Genomic DNA, 23890 nt, shown 5'->3' with positions numbered 1-23890 from the left:
TACCACTTCTGGGTATGTATCTGAAGGAAATGAAATCAGTAACATAAAGAAGTATCTTTACTTCCATGTTCACTGCAGCATTATTCACAATAACCAAGATATGGAAACTACTCAAGTGTCCATTGATGGATGAATGGTTAAATAAATTATAGTATATATACACCATGGAATATTATTCAGCCTTAAAGGAGGAAATTCTGGCAGGGTGCAGTGGCTCACGCCTGTAATCCAAGCACTCTGGGAGGCCAAGGCGTGTGGATCACCTGAGGGTCACGAGTTCAAGACCAGCCTGGCCAATCTGGTGAAACCCCATCTCTAATAAACAAAAAATTAGCCAGGAGTGGTGGCAGATGCTTGCAATCCCAGCTACTCGGCAGGCTGAGGCAAGAGAATTGCTTGAGCCCAGGAGGCGGAGGGTGCAATGAGCTGAGATTGCACCACTGCACTCCAGCCTGGGGAACAAGAGTGAAACTCCATCTCAAAAAAAAAAAAAAAAAAAAAAGGAGGAAATTCTGCCATTTGTGACAATGTGAACTATAAACTTAGAGATCATTATGCTAGGTGAAATAAGCGAGACACAGAAAGAGAAATATTATATGCCATTTATATGTGGAATCTAAAATAGCTGAACTTAAACAGAGTGGTGGTTGTCCAGGTGAGAGGTGGGGAAAATGGGGAGATGTTGGTCAAAGGATATAAACTTTCAGTTATAAGATGAATAAATTCTAGAGGTTTAATGTAGAGCATGGTATCTATAATTAATAATGTATTGAACACTTAAAATTTGCTATGGTAGTAGATCTTAAGTGTTTTCACTACACACGAAAAAATGGTAACTATGTCAAGGTGACAGATATGTAGTTAGCTTGACCTTAATTGCAGAATCATTACGCAAGAAATGCTGATATCAAAACACCATATTGTACACCTTAAATATATGTAATTTTTTATTTGTAATAACTCAATTTAAAAAAAGAAAACAACTGGAAAAAAAGTAGGCTATGTATCTTAAGCATATAAACATTTGACCCTTTCTTAAAAGGTGCTACAGGTAATACTCATCTATTTTCTATGTGGAAAGTGTTTATGAATACAGAACCAATTTATGCAAAATAAGATGCAAATTATTCTAGATGTAAAGAGATGAATTTTTTTTTTCAGTACACAGTTTTGACATACTATCCACTCTATCAAGCAGACCTAGAGGGATTCTGGAAGGCAGAGCTTTCAGCAACCTTCTAAAAAATTATGCAATGTTATTACATGGAATCAGAGATTGCTGTGATTTTTATTCAATTTGACATCTTGATGAGAATGAAAGTAGTAAGAATGAAGGTTTACAAACATTGCAATATTACTGTATCATTGTGATATGGCTTTACATTGATTATATGTAGAGAACAAAATAACATTAGAATTAAGGCAATAACAACATGTGCAAACCAAGCACATTACCCTGATACGGTCCTTGATAGAAAGCTCTTTTGGTTAGCTGATGTTTGATATTGCTGCATGCAGGTCATTGCTCTGAAGGATAAGCTATGAATAGAATTTTTTTTTCATTAAAAAAAAAAAATCCCTCCTACTGGCCCACAATAGCCAGAAGAAGTCTTCGGTAATCTCCACTCGTGTCACCTGCAATCATTGTGCCCAGAGTCTTCTGATACATCTGAGCAAACATCTGTTTTATTTGTACAAGGTCAATCTGCATAAGAAATAATATTTCTGTTAGAAAAACAACTGTGATAACTGATATTTATTAAAATTCTTTTAAAATAATAATATCTTAATAATAATCAAAGCTGAAGGAGGAAAACACCAAGTGACTGACATTTTATGACTGGCACTCATACCAATGCTAGCACTACCCGATGAAGGTCTGATTCACAGCTCTGTAGAATACTGGATAAGGGTAGTACTAGTTTCATCTATTATTCCAAAGATACCAGTCATTTAAAGACATTTGATAGGATGACTATTATCAAAACCAAAAAATAGTAAGATGTCATGAAATGGGAACACTTGTACACTGGTCGATGGAAAAGTAAAAGGGTGCAACTGCTATGGAAAATATGGTAATTCCTCAAAGCAAAACAAAAAAACTCCCAAAGAATTATAATATGACCTAGAAATTCCACTTCTGGGTATATTCAAAATAAGTGAAAGTAGACTTGAACAGGTATTTGTACACCCATGTTCACAGCAGCATTATTCAGGTAGAAACAAACCAAGTCTCACAGATGAATAAAAAAAAAAAGGTGGGATACACGTACAATGGACTATTTATTAGTCTCAAAAGGAAGGAAATTCTGACATGCTACAACATGAATAAACCTTGAGGACGCTATGCTAAGTAAAAGATGACAGTCACAAAAAGACAAATATTGTATGATTTCACCAATATGACGCACCTAGAGTAGTCAAACACGGGGACAGAAAGTCACATGGTTTGTTGCCAGCAGTTGGGAGAAAGAAGAATGGGGAGTTACTGTTTAAGGAGTATGGATTTTCAGTTTTGTAAGTTGAAAAAACTTCTGAAGGTGAATGGTAGTGATGGTTGCATAACAATGTGAATGTACTTAATGCTACTTAAAAACGGCAAATTTTTATGTTTTATCACAACTTAAAACATCCTGCTTAGAAAATTTAAGTTAAAGAACAAAGTTTCTTTCAAAATACCATATTCTGGTTGTTTTCTTTAAAAATAATCTACCTTCTTTGCTATAACTTAGGGTTTTTGGCCAGGTGCGGTGGCTCACACCTATAATCCCAGCACTTTGGGAGGCCAAGGCAGACGGATCATCAGGAGTTCGAGACCAGCCTGACCAACACGGTGAAACCCTGTCTCTACTAAAAATACAAAAAAATTAGCTGGGCGTGGTGGCACACACCTGTAATCTCAGCTACTCAGGAGGCTGAGGCAGGAGAATCTTGAACCCAGAAGGCAGAGGTCGCAGTAAGCCAAGATTGTGCCACTGTATTCCAGCCTGGGTGACAGAGCGAGACTCCGTCTCAAAAAAAAAAAAACAAAAAACACACACACACCAAAAAAAACCCAAAAAACCCAATAATAATAATAATAATAATGATAATAATAATAATAATAATAATAATTTAGGGTACTTTTTTTTTAACACTGGGTCTCTGTCACCAAGGCTGGAGTGCAGTGGTGCGATCACGGCTCACTGCTGCAGCCTTGACCCTCCGGGCTCAGGTGATCCTTCCACCTCAACATCTTGGGTAGCTGGGACTACCACGCCCCGCTAATTTGTGTGTGTGTGTATTTTTTGTAGAAATAGGTTTCACCATGTTGCCCAGGCTGGTCTCAAACTCCTGGGCTTAAGCAATCCTCCTGCCTCGGCCTCCCAAACTGCTGAGACTACAGGAGTGAGCCACCATACCCCGCCATGTTTTCTTTCAATTAAAAGTTCAGGTTGGGTGTGGTGGCTCACACCTGTGATCCCAGCACTTTGGGAAGCTGAGGCGTGTGGATCACTTGAGGTCAGGAGTTCAAGGCCAGCCTGGCCAATATGGTGAAACCCCATCTTTACCAAAAAATACAAAAACTTAGCTGGGCATGGTGGCACACACCTGTAGTCCCAGCTACTCTAGAGGCTGAGGTGAGAGAATTGCTTGAACCCAGGAGATGGAGATTGCAGTGACCTGAGATCGCACCTCTGCACTCCAGTCTGGGTAACAGAGACCGTGTCTCCAAAAAAAAAAAAAAGGCACAAATGTCATTTCTTCTGAGAAAACAATAATTTTTTATAAGTGCAGTAAATATATAAAGTAAAATTTTTAAAAATGAGGCTATATTTATGGGGACAATAATGAATATTTTAAAAATTATTTATTATTAATAAAGGATGCTAAATTTAAATAGTGTTGATATCCAATAGGATTAATCTACATAGGCTTTTCATATAATTTTTATATAACCAAAATGAAAATCAAAAGATAAATGTCTAACTTCCCATCAATTTGTATTCTCCATTGACCTTCTCAAGTAGTAAAATCTGTTAGTATTATCTTCATTAGGGCAGAGTGGCCTATTTCACTAACGCAAGCTTCTCCCACAGCATGAGGAAAGTGAATTTTCTGTTCTTTATACCACCTCTTTTAGGTGACAAAGAGAGCTCTTTCTTACCATTTTTGAGGGATTGACAACCAACTGGGGAACTTCTAAGAAATCAACATTGAACATGGAGTAGACCCGACAAAAAGAGAGAGGCCTGCCTCACCTCACTTCGAGTGACCACAATCCTGACCAGGGTGGAGTCATCTGTGCCAGCACCTTTCATAGCATAGTAGAGCCTCTCAGCAAAGAAGGCAGGGCGGTTCAGGGCACACTGCACTGCAAGTTAGAAATGGTTGAGACATGGAATCATGATCTGACAAGAAGTGTACCCCTCCAGCTTCATTTATCACTTCTAGCCCGCCTTTGATTATTTTCTCTGTAATCATCTCAGAAACATGAGGTGAGTTAAGGATGTTCAGATGTTCTCCTTCTTGATTTTTTTTGAGAAGGTTCTCACTCTGTCACCCAGCCTAGAGTGCAGTGGTGCAATCATGGCTCACTGCAACCTCCCAGACTCAGGTGACCTTCCCACCTCAGCCTTCTGAGTAGCTGGGTGTGAGCCACTGCTCCGGCCCGACATTCCACTGTTAATACCAGTGTGTTACTAATACTCCCCTTAGTCCTAATATCCATGAGAATGAAACTTTCACTTTGTTAGACATCTGTGTATTAGACCACCAGAAACTGGTTGTTTAATTTCAAAAAGGAAATGAGTCTCACTGGGCTGAGTACCTGAAATACCTGTTTTGAGGACTCAAACTGCTTCATGGTGATGCTGTGAGTTCCTCAGGGCTTTCCCTTTCTCTTTAAAGGAAGTGCTACAACTATCAGGTATTCTTGCACAGTTCTCAAGAAAGGCCTACAGATGAAGGCCAAATAATCCCCAAACAGCCCTGTTTGATCACAGCACTACCACTCATAGGAAATTGCATGTAAAAATACAGGATTGTTTCTGGGGGCTTGTCCAATAAAGAAAACAAAGAACAAAAAACAAACCCCAAAGGATTAGGAGGTCACCTACTGCCTAAGCAGATTCCACTTGGACTATATTATCAACATTTAAAGGGAACAACTATTCAAAGCTCCCACTCATTTAAAAACAAAATAAAGCAAAGCACAAAAATATCTTACAGATGGTCTTCAAACCACTTTCCACATATCCGGAAAACTCACGGCTCACACTGCTTAATAAATCTCGATTAGCCATCTGCAAACAAAATTAAAGGGTTAAATATTTTTTTAATCTTAAAACAGAAGCCAAATCTTCAGAAGAAAAGCTCATACTCTGGAATAAGCCTCCATGGTAGCTCTCAGCTGAGGAAAGCTTCTTGTGGCAAGGATCATGTTAAAGCAAGATTCATCGGTCCCTAGTCTCCCCTCACCAGCTTGATAGAGACGCTGAGCATCTTCCTGGGCCATTTGGTGGTTTACACTCTGGTTCTCATCACGATTTCCCTGCAAAAGAGAAAGGCAGAAATTGGAAGAAATAAATAAAAGTTCCACTAAAACACTTTTTTCCAATCTAATTCACTTTTGGATTTAAAGAGACAATTTATTTTATTTCATTTTTTTTGTTTTTGTTTTTTAGGGTCTTGCTCGTCACTCAGGCTGGAGTGCAGTGGCACAATCACGGCTCAGTGCAGTATCGACCTCCTAGGCTTAAGTGATCCTTCCACCTCAGCCTCCCAGGCAGCTGGAACTACAGGCACAAACGACCATGCCTGGCTAATTTTTTTTATTTTTTGTAGAGGCAGGGTGTCTCACTGTTGCCCAGGTGCTGTTCTCTAACTCCTGGGCTTAAGTGATCCTCCCGCCTTAGCTTTCTAAAGTGCTGGGATTATAGATGTAAGCCAATGGGCCTGGCCTAAAAAGATAATTTATTAAAGATTAATCCATAATGTCTGTCATGCATATCCTTCATTTCTATGCATGGAAATATAACTAGTAATTTATTATACTGTCAACTGGATTTTATAATATAAGATCATGGTTTAATGAGGTTATGTTAAAAACGAGGGCTTTTGGGAGCTAAATTAAACCCAAATGTTTAAACAAAAATATCTCTACTAGGAAATATAAACTACCACTCAAATGAAGAAACAGTTCTCTTAGCTGGAATTTAAGATCAATATGCAATGTACTGAGTTCTATTCATTCACGCGACTGAGAATATTCATTCAATGCGACTGAGTTGTATTCATTCACGCGACTAAGAGATATCAAGCACTTTCTTTGTGTCAGGCACTATGTTAGGTGGTAGGGACACAGGAGAGACAGGGTCTCTGCCCTCAAGAAATTTAACTCTAGGGCAGGAGGGAGGGAGGGTGTCATATGGAGGCTTCATAAACTTTCTTTTCTTCATCTGAGTATATTTTTTTAAGAGACACGATTTCACTATGTTGCCCAGGCTGGGGTGCAATGGCTATTTGCAGGCATGATCATAGCTTCAAACTCCTGGGTTCAAGTGATCCTCCTACCTCAGCCTCCAGAGTAGCTGGGAATATAAGCTCACACCACCACACTCAGCCATCTAATTATAATCTTAATATATAGGTATTTACTATAAATACATGCATAAAAATGACACATGAGCTTTACAGAAGAAGCTACAAATAACTCACTTTCTGCTAGACTGTGCCTATTTGTATACCAACTCTTCCCTGGAATAGGAGAAAAGGAAGGAGGAAGGAAGTGTTTAAGCTTAGATGGGCAGTTGGTTTCTCTCAAAAACAGAAAGACAAACCCAAACAAGAAAAGGTTGCCTTTTAAAGTCTCAGGGACCATCTTAGGAACAAGATGGAAAGATGCTCCTTGCAGCTGAAGAACTGTCTTCTGAGCACCTGGCACAAGGAATATGTAGAGGCACGTTCTACATGGGTGACTGAATATAACACAGGAAAAAGTACTCACGAAAAATTTCCCCGATTATTGCCTTTGGATTCACACACACCTTCCTAGGAAGTTACTCCTCTACTCATGCCCTGGAAAAGGTAGGGCTGGGCCTTGAACTCTGCATAGAGACTCAGCACCTCATGTAAAATCTTAATACTCATTTTTTAGTATTGTCTGTTTTCCTTCTTGTTTCTTTTAAATCCTAACCTACTTCCCTTCTCTGTTACTCTGATGTAGGTAAATTCAATTACCTTCAACCCATTTACTTTGCTTTCTCATTTCCATGTCCACTCACTGTTACACACTATCCTTTCCACACCTACTTCCCTTTTTATTTTTTTTAGATGGAGTTTTGCTCTTGTTACCCAGGCTGGAGTGCAATGGCAGAATCTCAGCTCACTGCAACCTTCACCTTCTGGGTTCAAGCGATTCTCCTGCCTCAGCTTCCCAGGTAGCTGGGATTACAGGTGCATGCTGCCACTCCTGGCTAACTTTTTGTATTTAGTAGAGATAGAGTTTCACCATATGGGTCAGACTGGTCTCAAACTCCTGACCTCAGGTGATCCACCCGCCTCAGCCTCCCAAAGTGCTGGGATTACAGGCGTTAGCCACCACACCTGGCCTCCCTTGGCTCTTTAGAGCCCCTCCTCTCCTTTAGATCCCTCCAGATGGTCCAATCTTGTGCGCTAGCACAATAGCCAGTAACTCTTGATATTGAATTAGCATGCTAGTCATTTACATAATCTCTTTCAAATACACCTTCATCATCTCATTCTAAGTGTGCTTCTTTTCTTTTCTTTTTTCTTTTTTGAGGGCAGGATCTCACTCTATTGCCCAGGCTGGAATGCAGTGGTGCAATCACAGTTCACTGCAGCCTCAATCTCCCGGGCTCAAGTGATCCTCCCACTCAGCTTCCTGAATAGCTGGCACTACAGGCATATACCACCATGCTTGGCTAACTTTTAAAAATGTTTTTTGTAGAGATGGTTTCTTGCTATGGTGCCCAAGCTGGCCTCAAACTCCTGGCCTCAAGCAATCCTCCTGCCTTGGCCTCCAAAAGTGCTGGAATTACAGGCGCGAGGCACCATGTCTGGCCCTAAGTGTGTTTCTAATGCCATTCCAAATACGTTGGAGTATTTTCTGTCAATTCTCCAGCATATCTGGGGAATTAAAATAAGGAAGGTGCTAATCACAGTTATTACTGGGAACCCTAAAACATTTTTCTGCAGTTCTGGGTCTCCTCACAGAGTCCTCACTTCCTGTAGCACCTCTATGGCAGTCCTACACGTCTTCACTTGATGGTACGGCATAATGGGGCAGGATAGTGATAAGCTCAAGTGTATGCTTTCATCCCCATCCCAGCCACAGAGCCTCGTATTGGTTTCTGATTCCATACAACCTTAGAGGTTAAATCTCTAATTCCTTACAAAAGCCAGATTTACAGGAATAAATCTCAACAGTAACTACAAAGAAATCTGTACACTGGTTTCTGTGTTGTCCCTCTGAAAGATGGCAATATTGCAAAGTGGCTAAATATTAAAAGGAGTAAAGAATGCTCACTGGCAAAAGACTTTTAAAGTATGTTCCCTCTATCAACGCACAAGCATTCATACTGTACTTACCTGGCACATGGACACAAGTAAACGCTCAAAATGTCCTGATGTATCTGACCTAATGTCCTTTTCAAGGTCTCGTCCAAATTCTGACTGATAACATCTGACAATTTCTCGGATTTCCTGATTTGTTCTTGTGCACAAAATCTCAATCAATACACGTTCCTGAGTTCCTGCTCCCTACATGAAATGAAGGGAGGATTATACAAATAAAAATGAAATTTCTGCAAGTAATTAAATCTTAACTGCTTCATCAAATATTACTTTGTTCTCTAGAACTAAAAACTATATATTCAGATGGATGACGAGAAATAAAGAATTGCTTTAATTACCACTGTAAATTCAGAACTGCCATAATTTGTACGGTCTTACATATGAAATACGACAAAATACTCACAACAAATGACATACAGTACCTGCATTGCTTTTCGTAAGCTCCACGCATCGTAATACGTAGGAGGCATGAAGAGGGCCAGAATCAGTTCTTCCATATTTCCACTTAACTCTGATTTGAGATCTTTGATTAAATCCTATTTAATTACAAATACAAGCTAAGTATATGTGTTCTCCAAATTTTGTCACTTAAGTGTAATGTATGTACAAGCAGATCTATTTTATTCATTCTATCAATAAACATTTAATAAATTCTTATTCCACTCTACGAGGTACAAAAACAAGGGATATATGAAACAAAGAATTATTCAAACTAACAAAATGATAAACAGATATTTACTTAGTAAAAGAAACTGTTCTTGGTTCTATGAGGAAGTAGAAACCTTTATGATCTTGTTCTTATTTGTTTTTTTTGTTGTTATTTTTTTTGAGACAAAGTCTTGCTCTGTCACCCAGGCTGCAATGCAGTGGTGTGATCTCGGCTCACTGCAACCTCCGCCTCCCGGGTTCAAGCGATTCTCCTGCCTCAGCCCCCTGAGTAGCTGGGACTACAGGCGCATCCTGCCACGCCCGGCTAATTTTTGTATTTTTAGTGGAGATGGGGTTTCACCACGTTGGCCAGGCTGGTCTTGAACGCCTGACCCCAATTGATCCACCCGCCTTGGCCTCCCGAAGTGCTGGAATTACATGCATGAGCCACTGTGCCCAGCCAATCTTGTTCTTATTTGGAAAGATACACATCTAAAAAAATAATAATAATAATAAGGTAACCTGTACTCTAGCACTGGGTAAGTAGCATAGAAATAAGTAACAGAGAAAGTTGAAACAGAAAAAGTTCAAAGTCAGCTAGAGAGCTCAGAGAAGAATGTAAAAATTAGCATGCAAAGAGGAAGGAGAAAGGTATTTCAGGTAAGAAGGAATACCACCAAGGAACACAGAAGCGGTTCCCAGCCTTGACTCTTCATTACATTCATTTGTGGAGCTTTAAAAAAAACAAAACAAAACAAAAAAAAACCACTGATGTCCAGGATTAAGACTCAGAGACTCTGTGTATTTTTAAGTTTTAAAGGAAATTACGATGTTCAGTTAAGGTTGAGAATCACGCATATAGAGGCAAGAATGAGCAAAGCTTGTTCAATGGAATGATAAGACAACTGTTTTTCTTACAGAGGAAGGTTTTCATAATAGATGAGTTAAAACAAAGTTGTAACTAAATCTTGGATTATTACATTGAATGCCAAGCTAAAGAATGTGGACTTGATTCTGTTTGCTGGGAGGAACCACTGGAAACTTTTCATGCAAGAAAATGGCACTGATGTAGCAATAATATTCAGAATGGATGACGGTGACAAAGAAGCTATAGATGAAAACATTTAGGCTACTGGAATATTTAGTTAAGAGGTAATAAAGTCTTGGACTTGAGTGGTAACAGTGGAAATGAGAAGAAACAAAGTAGACGAAAGAAACATTTTAAAGGGCCACTTTATAGATTAGATCAATAAAAACTAGTAAATAACCAATTGCTAGGACAAAGCATATAGAACACTCTCTGACTGATAAAGAAAAACATGGAATCAAAGATGACTCTATAGCAGGCTAGAACAGTATTTTACTAATTAGGAAGTTAAGTGGTATGGAAATCAGATTGTTAGTTTTAACTCTAAAGCAATACATAAGAAAACTTGAGATAGCATTGTACAGCCTAGATAAAAAATTCATAACATGGCAAATATCTTCGTGAGAAAAGTGAGTCTGATGTTGAAGCTTAAGGAGATCTAGGGTTTGTGTTGCATAAACAGTCACTGGGCTGGGCAGACAGGGAAAGGCAGAATAGAATAAGCAAGGTGGGACTAATCAATGGACCACTACACCATTCTGAGAAACATAAACTAGATGCAGAGAACATTAGGACATTTTTAGGATTCCTATCTAAATGACAAAGCAGGTCGGGCGTGGTGGTGCAGGCCTGTAATCCCAGCACTTTGGGAGGCCAAGGTGGGCAGATCACATGAGGCCAGGAGTTTGAGACCACACTTGCCAACACGGCGAAATCCCGTCTCTACTAAAAGTACAAAAATTAGCTGGGCGTGGTGGCAGACACCTATAATTCCAGCTACTCGAGAGGCTGAAGCACGAAAATTGCTTTTGCCTGGGAAGTGGAGGCTGCAGTGACTGGAGATCGTGCCACTGCACTCCAGCCTTTTGAGACTCTGTCTCAAAAAAAGTTAAATAAATAAATAAATAAATAAATAAATAAATAAATAATGCAAAGCAGTGTGCTATCCATGTTTTCCCATTATATCTGAGGAATAGTGGCATTTTTTAGCCATAGAATCTTGTTGGATTTAGAAACTGATAATCCATTCAACAAATATTAAGTGGCTACTTGCCATTATACACTTGGTACTGTAATACAAAGATGACTATGACCATGGTTTGTCCTATGGGAGCTCAGTTTTTGGGGGTGGGCCATGAGATTAGTTATAACAGAGGTTTTACAAAGTGCTGTGGGACTACAGTATTAAGAAGAAGCTAAATTCTGTCCAGACTAATGAAAGAAACTTCACAGAGTAGCTGATATTTAAGCCAAATCTTAAAGAAGTTGGCCATGAAAAAAAGAAAAGGTATTCAAGGCCAGGAGAATGGCATGTACACAACACAGAAGCATAAAAGATCATGGTGTGTACACAGAATGGCAAACATTTCCATATTATTATTTTTTTGATATAGGGTCTTGTTCTGTGACGCAGGCTACAGTGCAGTAACACAATCACAGCTCACTACAGCCTGACTTCCTGGGCTCAAGCGCAATCTTTCCACCTCAGCCTCCCAAGCAGCTGGGACTACAGACATACACCATCACACCCAGCTAATATAATTTGGTGTCATTGTTGTTGGAAATGAAGTCTCCCTATGCTGCCCAGGCTGGTCTCTAACAGCTGGCCTCAAGAAATTCTCCTGCCTTGGTCTCCCAAAGTGCTGGGATTACAGGCATAAGCCACCATGCTCAGCCCATATAATTTTAATATAGGACATGTTTAGAGAAAGGGAGAGAAGCACAAGACGAAGAATAAACAAGGGCTATGTAATAAGCCTTGAATCCCACTGTAACAGGCAGAAGATTGAGAACCATCCTCTTGATCATGATTGTAGTCGTGATCTACTTTCTACTGAATATCTATCACATGTGTGACCGGAGTAAGGTATGATTATGAGATCAAGGGCTACTCTAGAATGAAAAAGGCTTTTAAGAGAAATAGGCAGGGCACAAAGTGCTATAAACCCAGCACTTTGGGAGGCCTAGGCAGGTGCATCACTTGAGGTCAGGAGTTTGAGAGCAGCCAGGCCAACATGGTGAAACTCTGTCTCTACTAAAAATACAAAAATTAGCCAGGCATGGTGGCGTGCACCTGTAGTCCCAGCTACTCGGGAGGCTGACGCAGGAGAATTGCTTGAACTTGGGAAGCAAAGATTGCAGTGAGCTGAGATCGCACCATTGCACTCCAGCCTGGACACTGCAGTGAGACTTCATCTCAAAAAAAAAACAGAGAAATATATAGGGAATACAGGACTCTTGAGGTCTCTGAAGTCTAGTTGTCCCTTTTTTGCACCCCAGGTACTAATCAAAATATAGTATCCAATCTGACATGAATGCAGAGTCTACCGGCCACTGCTGGTGCTCACTCCAGGAAAGAAAAACATACCTTGCCATAAGAGGTCTTAAATGCTGCTTTAATTTTTTGCCTCTGATCATTGGAACGGTTGGCCACCACATCCACAATTGCCTGTTCGTCTGTCCCTGGAAGAACCACACATGTTTAAATAAGGACAAAGTATGTGCTAGGTGCTGCTTGAGGTCATCTTTTTTTTTTTTTTTTTTTTTGCGACAGAGTTTGTCACCCAGACTGGAGTGCAATGGTGCGATCTAGGCTGACTGCAATCTCCACCTCCCAGGTTCAAGCAATTCTCCTACCTCAGCTTCCCGTGAAGCTGGTATTACAGGCATGCACCACCACACCCATCTATTTTATTTTTTATTTTTAGTACAGATGGAGTTTCGCCATGTTGGCCAGGCTGGTCTTGAACACAGGTGATCCGCCCACCTCAACCTCCTAAAGCGCTGGGACTATTGGTGTGAGCCACCACACCCAGCCTGAGGTCATCTCTGAGAATGCTTACAAGGAACTAGACATCAGATTAAATTCAGGTACGTGCACCCAGGCTGACACAAAAACTTGGTTTATGAGATAAGGTTTATTTTTACTTTAGAATTGATCACTTTAACTTATTAACAAAGACAAAAATTTGTTTTCCTTACCAAAACCCTTCATTGCCTTACGAAGAATTTCTGCATCTCTCATAGCATCGAAGTTGGCAGCTGGTCGGATAGTTCCTTGAGTGCCCTGAGTCATTGCAGCAGGCTGAAAATAAAAGGCATAAAATCTGAGTCAGCATTTCCAGAAAATTTCTAATGAGGAAACTTAAAGACTTCCCCAGACATCAATCTTAAGTAAGAAGGCCAGTGTTTGGGTTTTAGGGCAAGGATATGAGCATTTTATTACCAGGGCTCATTCTGGAACAGACAGGAAAGACCTATCCCCCTTCAGGACAGATTTTTCTCCTGCCAACAGATAGCCAGACACCAAACTTCCAGGAGACAAGATGGCCAAACTTGTGAAATTAAAGTCACAATCTTCTTATGGTTTCCTTTTTGGTAGAATAGGAAGAAAAAAGGAGATTGATCCCTGAATAGTGTGAGATGAGCAACAATGTTTGATTTAAAAACAGAAGAAAATGGCTTTAGTGAAGTAGAACATGAGTGCCCAGTGAGATTTCAAACCAGCAATATAATTTTAGTAATATCTCTTAATTTCCTATATGGACCCTGATTATTACACATGAAATAAGTCTATATGAAAATAAAAAAATTGCCATTTGGTAAATACTATGGTAGTAACTGTTTCAGGCAAGAATCACCAATGGGTACTAAAATTAGGTGGCAAAAGTATAAAGAAACAGGATATTTGCATAGCTTATAACATTACAGCAGAGAAACCTTGCAGACACCAACTTAAATGATCAAAATTAATTATCACCAGTAATGGAATAAGTCAACAATAAGTATCTCCTGATATGATGCACTGGGTGCACAAAATCATTTCTGTGGTACTCTTGCCAAAAAGGCATGACCTGGATTTAACCATGAGAAAATATCAGACAAACCCAAATTAAGAAATATTTTACAAAATAACTGACAGTGTTCTTCAAAAGCATCAAGGGCATGAACAACAAAGACTGAGGAACTATTTCAGATTAAAGGAGACTTAAGAGACATGACAATAAATACAACACTGCATTCTGGATTTGATCCTGAACCAGAAAAAGGACATCATTGACACAACTGGTGAAAATGAAATAAGGTCTATAGCTTGGGTAACAGTACTATATCAATGTTATTTGCTGATTTTGATCGTTCTATTGTGTTTAAGTAGGAAGTTAACATTTGAAGAATGTGAGTACAGGGTATATACGAATTATTTGTACTATTTGCAAGCCTAAAATTATGTCAAAATTAAAAGATAAAACAATTTAAAATACAAAGCTATGAAATAACTCAATAGTTTTTCCCTATTTTTTATTTTTTACAGATAGGGTCTCACTCTGTTGTTCAGCTTGGAGTGCATTGTTCAGGCTGGAGTGCAGTGGCACAAACATAGCTCGCAGTAACCTTGAATTCCTGAGCTCAAGCAATCCTCCTGTCTCAGGCTCCTGAGTAGCTACCACTACATGCGTGTGCCCAGTTAATTTCTTTCTTTTTGTAGAGACAGGTGTCGTGCTATGTTGCCCAGGCTGGTATCGAATTCCTGGCCTCAAGTGATCCCCCTGCCTTGGCCTCCCAAAGTGCTGGAATTACAGGTGTGTGCCCAGCCCAGAACAATTCAAGAAGTTTCTTTGGGTATTCAAGTCAGGGCTTAAGAGGAATGGGATGAAGATGATGCTCCACTACTTTTTAAAAAAATTTTAATTGTAACAACACATTTCTTGTATATCTGAATGTTGACCTAAAATAAAGATTACTGTTGTAAAATAAGTGTTTTCACCACAGAAAACACACACACACACACACACAATTAATTCAGTATCTCCAAAATATTATCATTTAAACATGCAATCAATACCACTTCAAAATAAAAGGTGATTCACCTGCTTTTTAGACAACTGAAACTGTTTTTAAAGTTATACACATTGGGGCCGGGCGCGGTGGCTCAAGCCTGTAATCCCAGCACTTTGGGAGGCCGAGACGGGCGGATCACGAGGTCAGGAGATCGAGACCATCCTGGTTCACACGGTGAAACCCCGTCTCTACTAAAAAATACAAAAAACCAGCCGGGCGAGGTGGCGGGCGCCTGTAGTCCCAGCTACTCGGGAGGCTGAGGCCGGAGAATGGCGTGAACCCGGGAGGCGGAGCTTGCAGTGAGCTGAGATCCGGCCACTGCACTCCAGCCTGGGCGACAGAGCTACACTCCGCCTCAAAAAAAAAAAAAAAAAAAAAAAAAAAGTTATACACATTGAATACAGCAGTACGCCAGCAATTGTAGGGGCAAACAACTGAGGAGATGAGAACAAGCCCCATCTTTCAGCAGCTTTTCAAGATAACACTTTTATGGGTCAATAGCTCCTCCCACTCACATATATTTTTACTCCAACATTTTCTTCTACTAGTAAGCCTTAGCATCCATCCTCTACTAGTTTCCAAGCTAGGGCTATAAGCAGAGAACTAACAAATATACCTATAGTGGTTTTAATAGAAAGCTAAAATTATTCTACTTGTAGCAAATATTCAAGTATAAAGAATTTTTATGAGCCTTCATGTCTCAAGAAATTAAGTTTCCTTTGATGTAACCACTGTCACTAAAATCCTAAACAGGACAGAAGCCATTGTTTCTAATACACTGGACTAGATAAACTAACGCTCACTGTGTATCGTCTGATGATTCTCATTTTCTGTGATTCTCTTCTGTAAAAAAAAAAAAAATATATATATATATATATACACACACACACACACATATATTGATTTCATATTTCATCTGTGGGGGAAAATTTTTTTGATGTATTCTCTGTTGAAAGTCTAAGTTGGAAGTAATTTTCAAGAATACTGTCATATTCCAGGCATTAAACTGAATTCAAAGAAAAGAAATCAGGATCTGGGCTGGGTGCAGTGGCTCATGCCTGTAATCCCAGCATTTAGGGAGGTCGAGGCAGGTGGATCACAAAGTCAAGAGACTGAGACCATTCTGGCCAACATGGTGAAACCCCGTCTCTACTAAAAATACAAAAATTAGCTGGGCATGGTGGTGCACACCTATAGTCCCAGCTACTCAGGAGGCTGAGGTAGGAGAATCACTTGAACCCAGGAGGCGGAGGTTGCAGTGACTCAAGATCGCGCCGCTGCACTCCAGCCTGGCAACAGAGCAAGACTCTGTCTCAAAAAAAAAGAGAAATCAGGATCTGTGTTCTTGAGGTTAAAACTATAGGGGAGAGTTCTCAGCACAATCCATTACCAGAAGTTCCAACATCTGCCATTCTTTTTTAATGCCCATTTGATTCCAACCTTCTTGCTGAAAAACTATCATAGAGCTGGGTACAGTGGCTCACACCTGCAACTCCAGCCATTTTGGGAGGCTGAGGCTGGAGGATCGCTTGAGTCCAGGAGTTCAAGACCAGCCTGGGCAACACAGCAAAACCTTCATCTCTACCAAAAATTAAAAAATTAGGAGGGCATGCTGGTGCACAACTGTAGTCCCAGTTACTCAGGAGGCTGAAGGAGGAGGATCACTTGAGCCCAGCATTTCGAGGCTGCAGTGAGCTTTGATCATGTCACTGTACTCTAGCCTGACCTGAGCAGCAGAGGCCCCGTCTCAAAAATGAACAAACAAATGAAACAACAACAATCAACAACAAGACTATCACAGAATTAGAGAACTGGATCAATCAGGAGGGATAAAGTGGCCCAACTTCCCATCTAAGACAAAAAAATTTTTGGCACCTTCCTTGATACACACAGACACATCCATACTCACATCAACCAAAATCTGCCTGTGGACTTTCAGTGACAAGAAGCTCACCCCTCACAGGGTAGCCTATTTCACTTCCATCTTAAAGTTCTTCCAAAATCTAACACTCTACATTCTGTTAACTTCTACCTACTGGTTTTAGTTCCAGCTTAAGGTGGTAATTGTTACATAAAGTAAGTTGCATACGAGACTAACGAAGAAAAGAGAGAAGAATCAAATAGATGCAATAAAAAACGATAAAGGGGATATCACCACCGATCCCACAGAGAGACAAACTACCATCAGAGAATACTATAAACACCTCTATGCAAATAAACTAGAAAATCTAGAAGAAATGGATAAATTCCTAGACACATACACCCTCCCAAGGCTATACCAGGAAGAAGCTGAATCCCTGAATAGACCAATAGCACGCTCTGAAATTCAGGCAATAATTAAGAGCCTACCAACCAAAAAAAGTCCAGGACCAGATGGATTCACAGCCAAATTCTAACAGAGGTACAAAGAGGAGCTGGTATCATTCCTTCTGAAACTATTCCAGTCAATAGAAAAAGAGGGAATCCTCCCTAACTCATTTTATGAGGCCAGCATCATCCTGATACCAAAGCCTGGCAGACACACAACTAAAAAAGAGAATTTCAGACCAATATCCCTGATGAACATCGATGCAAAAATCCTCAATAAAATACCGGCAAACCGAATCCAGAAGCACATCAAAAGCTTATCCACCGCGATCGAGTGGGCTTCATCCCTGGGATGCAAGACTGGTTAAACATACGTAAATCAATAAACGTAATCCATCACATAAACAGAACCAAAGACAAAAACCACATGATTATCTCAATAGATGCAGAAAAGGCCTTCGACAAAATTCAACAGCCCTTCATGCTAAAAACTCTCAATAAATTAGGTATTGATGGGACGTATCTCAAAATAATAAGAGCTATTTATGACAAACCCACAGTCAATATCACACTGAATGGGCAAAAACTGGAAGCATTCCCTCTGAAAACTGGCACAAGACAGGGACGCCCTCTCTTACCACTCCTATTCAACACAGTGTTGGAAGTTCTGGCTAGGGCAATCAGGCAGGAGAAAGAAATAAAGGGTATTCAATTAGAAAACCCTTTTTCAATTAGAAAACAGGAAGTCAAATTGTCCCTGTTTGCAGATGACATGACTGTATATTTAGAATACCCCATCGTCTCAGCCCAAAATCTCCTTAAGCTGATGAGCAACTTCAGCAAAAGTCTCAGGATACAAAATCCATGTGCAAAAATCACAAGCATTCCTATCCATCAATAACAGACAAACAGAGAGCCAAATCATGAGTGAACTCCCATTTGCAATTGCTTCAAAGATAATAAAATACCTAGGAATCCAACTTACAAGGGACGTGAAGGACCTCTTCAAGAAGAATTACAAACCACTGCTCAACGAAATAAAAGAGGACACAAACAAATGGAAGAACATTCCACGCTCATGGATAGGAAGAATCAGTATTGTGAAAATGGCCATACTGCCCAAGGTAATTTATAGATTCAATGCCATCCCCATCAAGCTACCAATTACTTTCTTCACGGAATTGGAAAAAACTACTTTAAAGTTCATATGGAACCAAAAAAGAGCCTGCATGGCCAAGATAATCCTAAGCCAAAAAAACAAAGCTGGAGGCATCACATTACCTGACTTTAAAGGCTACTCCAAGGCTACAGTAACCAAAACAGCATGGTACTGGTACCAAAACAGAGATATAGACCAATGGAACAGAACAGAGGCCTCAGAAATAATACCAAACATCTACAACTGTCTGATCTTTGACAAACTTGACAAAAACAAGAAATGGGGAAAGGATTCCCTATTTAATAAATGGTGCTTGGAAAACTGGCTAGCCATATGTGGAAAGCTGAAACTGGATCCCTTTCTTACACCTTAGACAAAAATTAATTCAAGATGGATTAAAGACTTAAATGTCAGACCTAAAACCATAAAAACCCTAGAAGAATACCTAGGCAGTATCATTCAGGACATAGGCATGGGCAAGGATTTCATGTCTAAAACACCAAAAGCAATGGCAACAAAAGCCAAAATTGAGAAATGGGATCTAATTAAACTAAAGAGCTTCTGCACAGCAAAAGAAACTGCCATCAGAGTGAACAGACAACCTATAGAATGGGAGAAAACTTTTGCAATCTACTCATCTCACAAAGGGCTAATATCTAGAATCTACAAAGAACTTAAACAAATTTACAAGAAAAAAATCAAACAACCCCATCAAAAAGTGGGCGAAGGATATGAACAGACATTTCTCAAAAGAAGACATTTATGGAGCCAACAGACACATGAAAAAATGCTTATCATCACTGGCCATCAGAGAAATACAAATCAAAACCACAATGAGATACCATCTCACACCAGTTAGAATGTTAGTCATTAAAGTCAGGAAACAACAGGTGCTGGAAAGGATGTGGAGAAATAGGAACACTTTTACACTGTTGGTGGGACTGTAAACTAGTTCAATCATTGTGGAAGACAGTGTGGTGATTCCTCAAGGATCTAGAACTAGAAACACCATTTGACCCAGCAATCCCATTACCGGGTATATACCCAAAGCATTATAAATCATGCTGCTATAAAGACACATGCACATGTATGTTTATTGCGGCACTATTCACAAAAGCCAAGACTTGGAACCAACCCAAATGTCCATCAATGATAGACTGGATTAAGAAAATGTGGCACATATACACCATGGAATACTATGCAGCCATAAAAAAGGGATGAGTTCATGTCTTTTGTAGGGGCATGGATGAAGTTGGAAACCATCATTCTGAGCAAACTATCACAAGGTCAAAAAAACCAAACACTGCATGGGCTCACTCATAGGTGGGAATTGAACAATGAGAACACTTGGACACAGAATTGGGGAATATCACACACCAGGGACTGTCGTGGGGTGGGGGGAGGGGGGAGGGATAGCATTAGGAGACAAACCTAATGCAAATGATGAGTTAATGGGTGCAGCACACCAACATGGCACACGTATACATATGTAACAAACCTGCACGTTGTGCACATGTACCCTAGAACTTAAAGTATAATAACAATAAAAAAAAATTGCATACATACATGTGCTTTTAGTGTTTTATGTTTAAAAATCATTCATATTCAGTCATAAAATGATTTCCCTAAAAATATAAGCATGCTTAAACTACAATCAAAATTTTCATAACAAAAGTGATTACAGGTTTATAATATGATTGGCAAACAACTTCAACAATGAAAAAAAGGACTGAAAGCAACTTACATGACTGTATCAGCAAAGCACCTTTGTATAAGAGAGAGACTACTGGTCTAGAAGGCAGAAGATATAGACTAGAATCTTCTCAGCTTTGTCCTTCACTAGTTTTGTGGCCCTAGACAAGCTTCTCAACCTCTCTGGAGCTCACATACCTCAAAGTGAGCTAAAAAAATCACTAAGGTGTTCCTCTTCCAATACTAGAATCCTTCTCCTACCCTAGCCTAAAACAAACTTGAAAATGCTAGATATCCATGAATATCCAATATAGAAATTAATAAGAAAATCAAAATAAAAGTAAGCATAAAAGTATGCTGCTTATTATGTTCCTAGTAACTTGCATAGGCTATAAAAAAATTAACAAGGCATTTAAGAATAAAATTTGGGATTAAAATAAGAAGCCAGGCCATGCGCAGTGGCCCATGCCTGCAATCCCAGCACTTGTGGGAGGCCGAGGCAGGTGGATCACCTGAGGTCAAGAGTTCGAGACCAGCCTGGCCAACATGGTGAAACCTTGTCTCTATTAAAAATTCAAAAAATGTGCCAGGTGTGGTGGCGTGCACCTGTAATCCCAGTTACTCCAGAGGCTGAGGCAGGAAAATCACTTGAACCTGGGAGGTGGAGGTTGCAGTGAGCTGAGGTCATGCCACTGCACTCCAGCCTGGGTGACAAGAGTGAAACTCCATCTCATAAATAAATAAGTAAATAAATAAATAAGCAGCAGCCATACATAGTAGGTCAAATATTTAATATATGGGAAACTCTGCAGCTACTGAGAAAATCCATTCAACAGACTAACTGGCTACCATGTCTAAAGCCCTACCAACCATTACAGGAACATAAAGATAAAATAGATACAGTTGAGCCCTTAAGGAAGTAGTGAGAGACAAGTACATGAGAATCAGAAACAAAGGCACACATATAAAGGACCTAGTGATTAGTGAACATTAGAAAACCTTACTCACTTCACTGCTATAATCCAAAGAAACAGGAGAGAAAACAGGATAGGAAGGAAAAGATTCTGTATTGATCTGAAAAAAGAGTGAAAAGTTATAAAGGTAAAAATGGGAAACAAAACCACCCTACATAAATCACTGTCAGAAATACCAATCCCCAGCCACCCAAATTCATAGGTATAACTGCTGGTAAGGGCAGGGAAAAGGAAAAAGAACTAAAACCAAGAGCCCAGGTGAATTTCTAGGATAAAGTTGTGAGAATCATTACCTATGAGATTGGACCTATGCTTGTCTTCTCAAAGTCATCAGGACACTATTAACACAGATGGACCAAAGAAAGTATGGAGTCTATTAGAAGCAAAGACTTTAGTCTTCCATTACAATAATGGGCCATTTCTTCTGACCCATGGAAACCTCAGCAAAGGGAAGGTTCCTTCTTTATCTAACTACCTAGACTGAGCTTAAAAGGTAGGAACAAAATACCTGACTAGGGTAAGTAGGTTGTCCTCCAGGATACTGAGAAGCCATCTGTCCTCCAGGAAAGCCACCTATATGTTAAAAATAATAATAATACAGCAACTGGTCTTATATGTTTTAATTTTTCAAAAGAGCATTGATGACTATGAATATGGAAACATACAAGAACATTTACACTATGATATTCATGAGGATAATTTTAAAAAAATATAATTTACTGAATCTAAAACCAACTTTGGTCATAAGAACCTTTTTAATATTCCATGTTCTACAAAAGATCCTCACAAATAACACTTTTTTCACACTTGAACCAGATTAAATTCTGATTCCATCTGGAATGGTTGTCATAATATAGTTTTGGGGGTGGTTTCACTAGTGGTACAGGAGTGGGCAGAGAAGTTCCTGAAGGCTTCCTTTTTGGCTTTGGGACAGATTTTTTTAATAGAAAAAGTGTGACTTTATCTCTATTTTACTGATTAAACTTTTCCACCAATGTAATACATTTCAAAAAACCATTATGTTTAAAATTATTTATGGAAATATACAAACATTTATTGCAGATTATCTCAAATAAAAACTAAGTTCTCTCAATGGTGATTTTAAAATTCAAAATATCATGATACTGTTTTTGTCTGGACAGCTGGTACCTACCAGGTAGTGGGACCTGTGCTGGACCACCTCCATAAGATTGTGAAGGTGGCTGTGGGTAGCCAGAAAAGCCTGCTCCACCTGGTGGGACTCCAAATCCTTGGCCTGGAGGAACTAGAGAAAAGAACAGGTAAATAAACTATAGTACAGTTCTCATGATTGCAGAAAAAACCTTAGAAAAATGTCTATTGTTAAAAGTGGAAAAAATATGCTATTAATGCTATAATAGCAGTCCCTTTTCATCTAGATTCAAAACTTCAAATTATCCAGTAAAATACAAGTTTTTAAATTTTTATCTTATTTATTTATTTATTTTTTGGGGACAGAGTCTCACTCTGTTGCCCAGGCTGGAGTTTAGTGGCGCAACACCGGCTCACTGCAAACTCTACCTACCAGGTTCAAGTGATTTTCCTGCCTCAGCCTCCCAGGTACCTGGGATTACAGGCATGCGCCACCACACCCAGCTAATTTTCATATTTTTAGTCAGACGGGTTTCACCATGTTGGCCAAGCTGGTCTCAAACTCCTGGTTTCAAGTGATCCAACCACCTCAGCCTCCCAAAGTGTTGGGATTACAGGTGTGAGCCACCGCACCCAGCCAAAATTTTACTTTATTACTTTTCCTTACTAACTTAAAATACAAAAATGCTAAGGTTTTTTTGTTGTTGTTTTTTGGGGGTCTTTTTTACCTTTGAATAAAGCTGACCTAAAGGTCACAGTCTTGCTAATTGAAATGTCTTAATCAGGTCTTAAGACTACAAACAAGCAAAGTGTTACATATTGATCCTTTATTGCCATGAAATTTATTCCAAGTCCCTTCACAGTGGAATTTTTGAAACTGCTCCCAGCTTTCATGCCCCCAAAGAATCTTCATCCCTCCATCTTGCCAGCTAGGTCAGAGCGACTTGACCTCACACAAGACAAGCAGGAATGAAGAGGAAAAAGGAAGAAGGAAAAAGTGCTACAGCAATCCCAATCATTACTAATTCTGCAACCCATAACTCACCTCCGGGATAGGATGGAGCTCCCCCTGGCTGTGGGGCACCAGGATAGCCTCCAGGGGCTGGATAACCTCCAGGCGCAGGGTAGCCTCCAGCTCCTGGGTAGCCACTACTTGGCACTTGTGGGTAGGCACCTCCCCCCATTGGAGGAAAGCCACTAGGATAAGGATACTGACCAGAAGGGGGAAAAGATGACTCCTGACCTGCAGGCTGAAAAATCAGAATAATTTTTAAACAAATGCAATCATAGAGAACTATGACCCATCTAAAAATAAGGAACAAACAGAGGTTATTATTAAGGTCTAGCTCATTCTTTCACTTTTTAAAAGTCTCATTAGAAATCCTGGAATCTTATACTAGTTTATCAGCATACCAGTTTGTAAGGACACTTGTTTGTCAGAATTCAGTTAAATTTAATTCTACTTGAGTCAGGCAAGAGGGGTCTGCTTCTCTATTT

At 39.6% G+C, this 23890-nt stretch overlaps 1 protein-coding gene across 2 annotated transcripts in view; it reads right to left on the bottom strand.

Moving 5' to 3' along the window:
• Nucleotides 1–934: 934 nt before the first annotated feature.
• ANXA7 (annexin A7) overlaps nt 935–23890 on the bottom strand; it is a 38938-nt gene continuing 15982 nt past the window's right edge. Inside the window, exons 3-14 of one of the 2 annotated variants that reach the window (XM_007963059.3) lie at nt 23439–23643; nt 22437–22547; nt 21792–21856; nt 21318–21383; nt 13295–13397; nt 12681–12775; nt 9000–9113; nt 8593–8763; nt 5363–5533; nt 5210–5285; nt 4242–4354; nt 935–1705 (exon numbers count right to left, since the gene is read on the bottom strand). In XM_007963059.3, coding sequence (XP_007961250.3) covers nt 1583–1705; nt 4242–4354; nt 5210–5285; nt 5363–5533; nt 8593–8763; nt 9000–9113; nt 12681–12775; nt 13295–13397; nt 21318–21383; nt 21792–21856; nt 22437–22547; nt 23439–23643 — 1413 coding nt within the window. In that variant the 3' untranslated portion in view covers nt 935–1582. The remainder of the gene's footprint in view (nt 1706–4241; nt 4355–5209; nt 5286–5362; nt 5534–8592; nt 8764–8999; nt 9114–12680; nt 12776–13294; nt 13398–21317; nt 21384–21791; nt 21857–22436; nt 22548–23438; nt 23644–23890) is intronic. The other variant, XM_007963060.3, reaches the window with a different exon arrangement.

Source organism: Chlorocebus sabaeus, chromosome 9 (assembly GCF_047675955.1).
Source record: "Chlorocebus sabaeus isolate Y175 chromosome 9, mChlSab1.0.hap1, whole genome shotgun sequence".
Lineage (NCBI taxonomy): Eukaryota > Metazoa > Chordata > Mammalia > Primates > Cercopithecidae > Chlorocebus > Chlorocebus sabaeus.
This window is presented reverse-complemented; position numbering and strand designations above follow the sequence as displayed.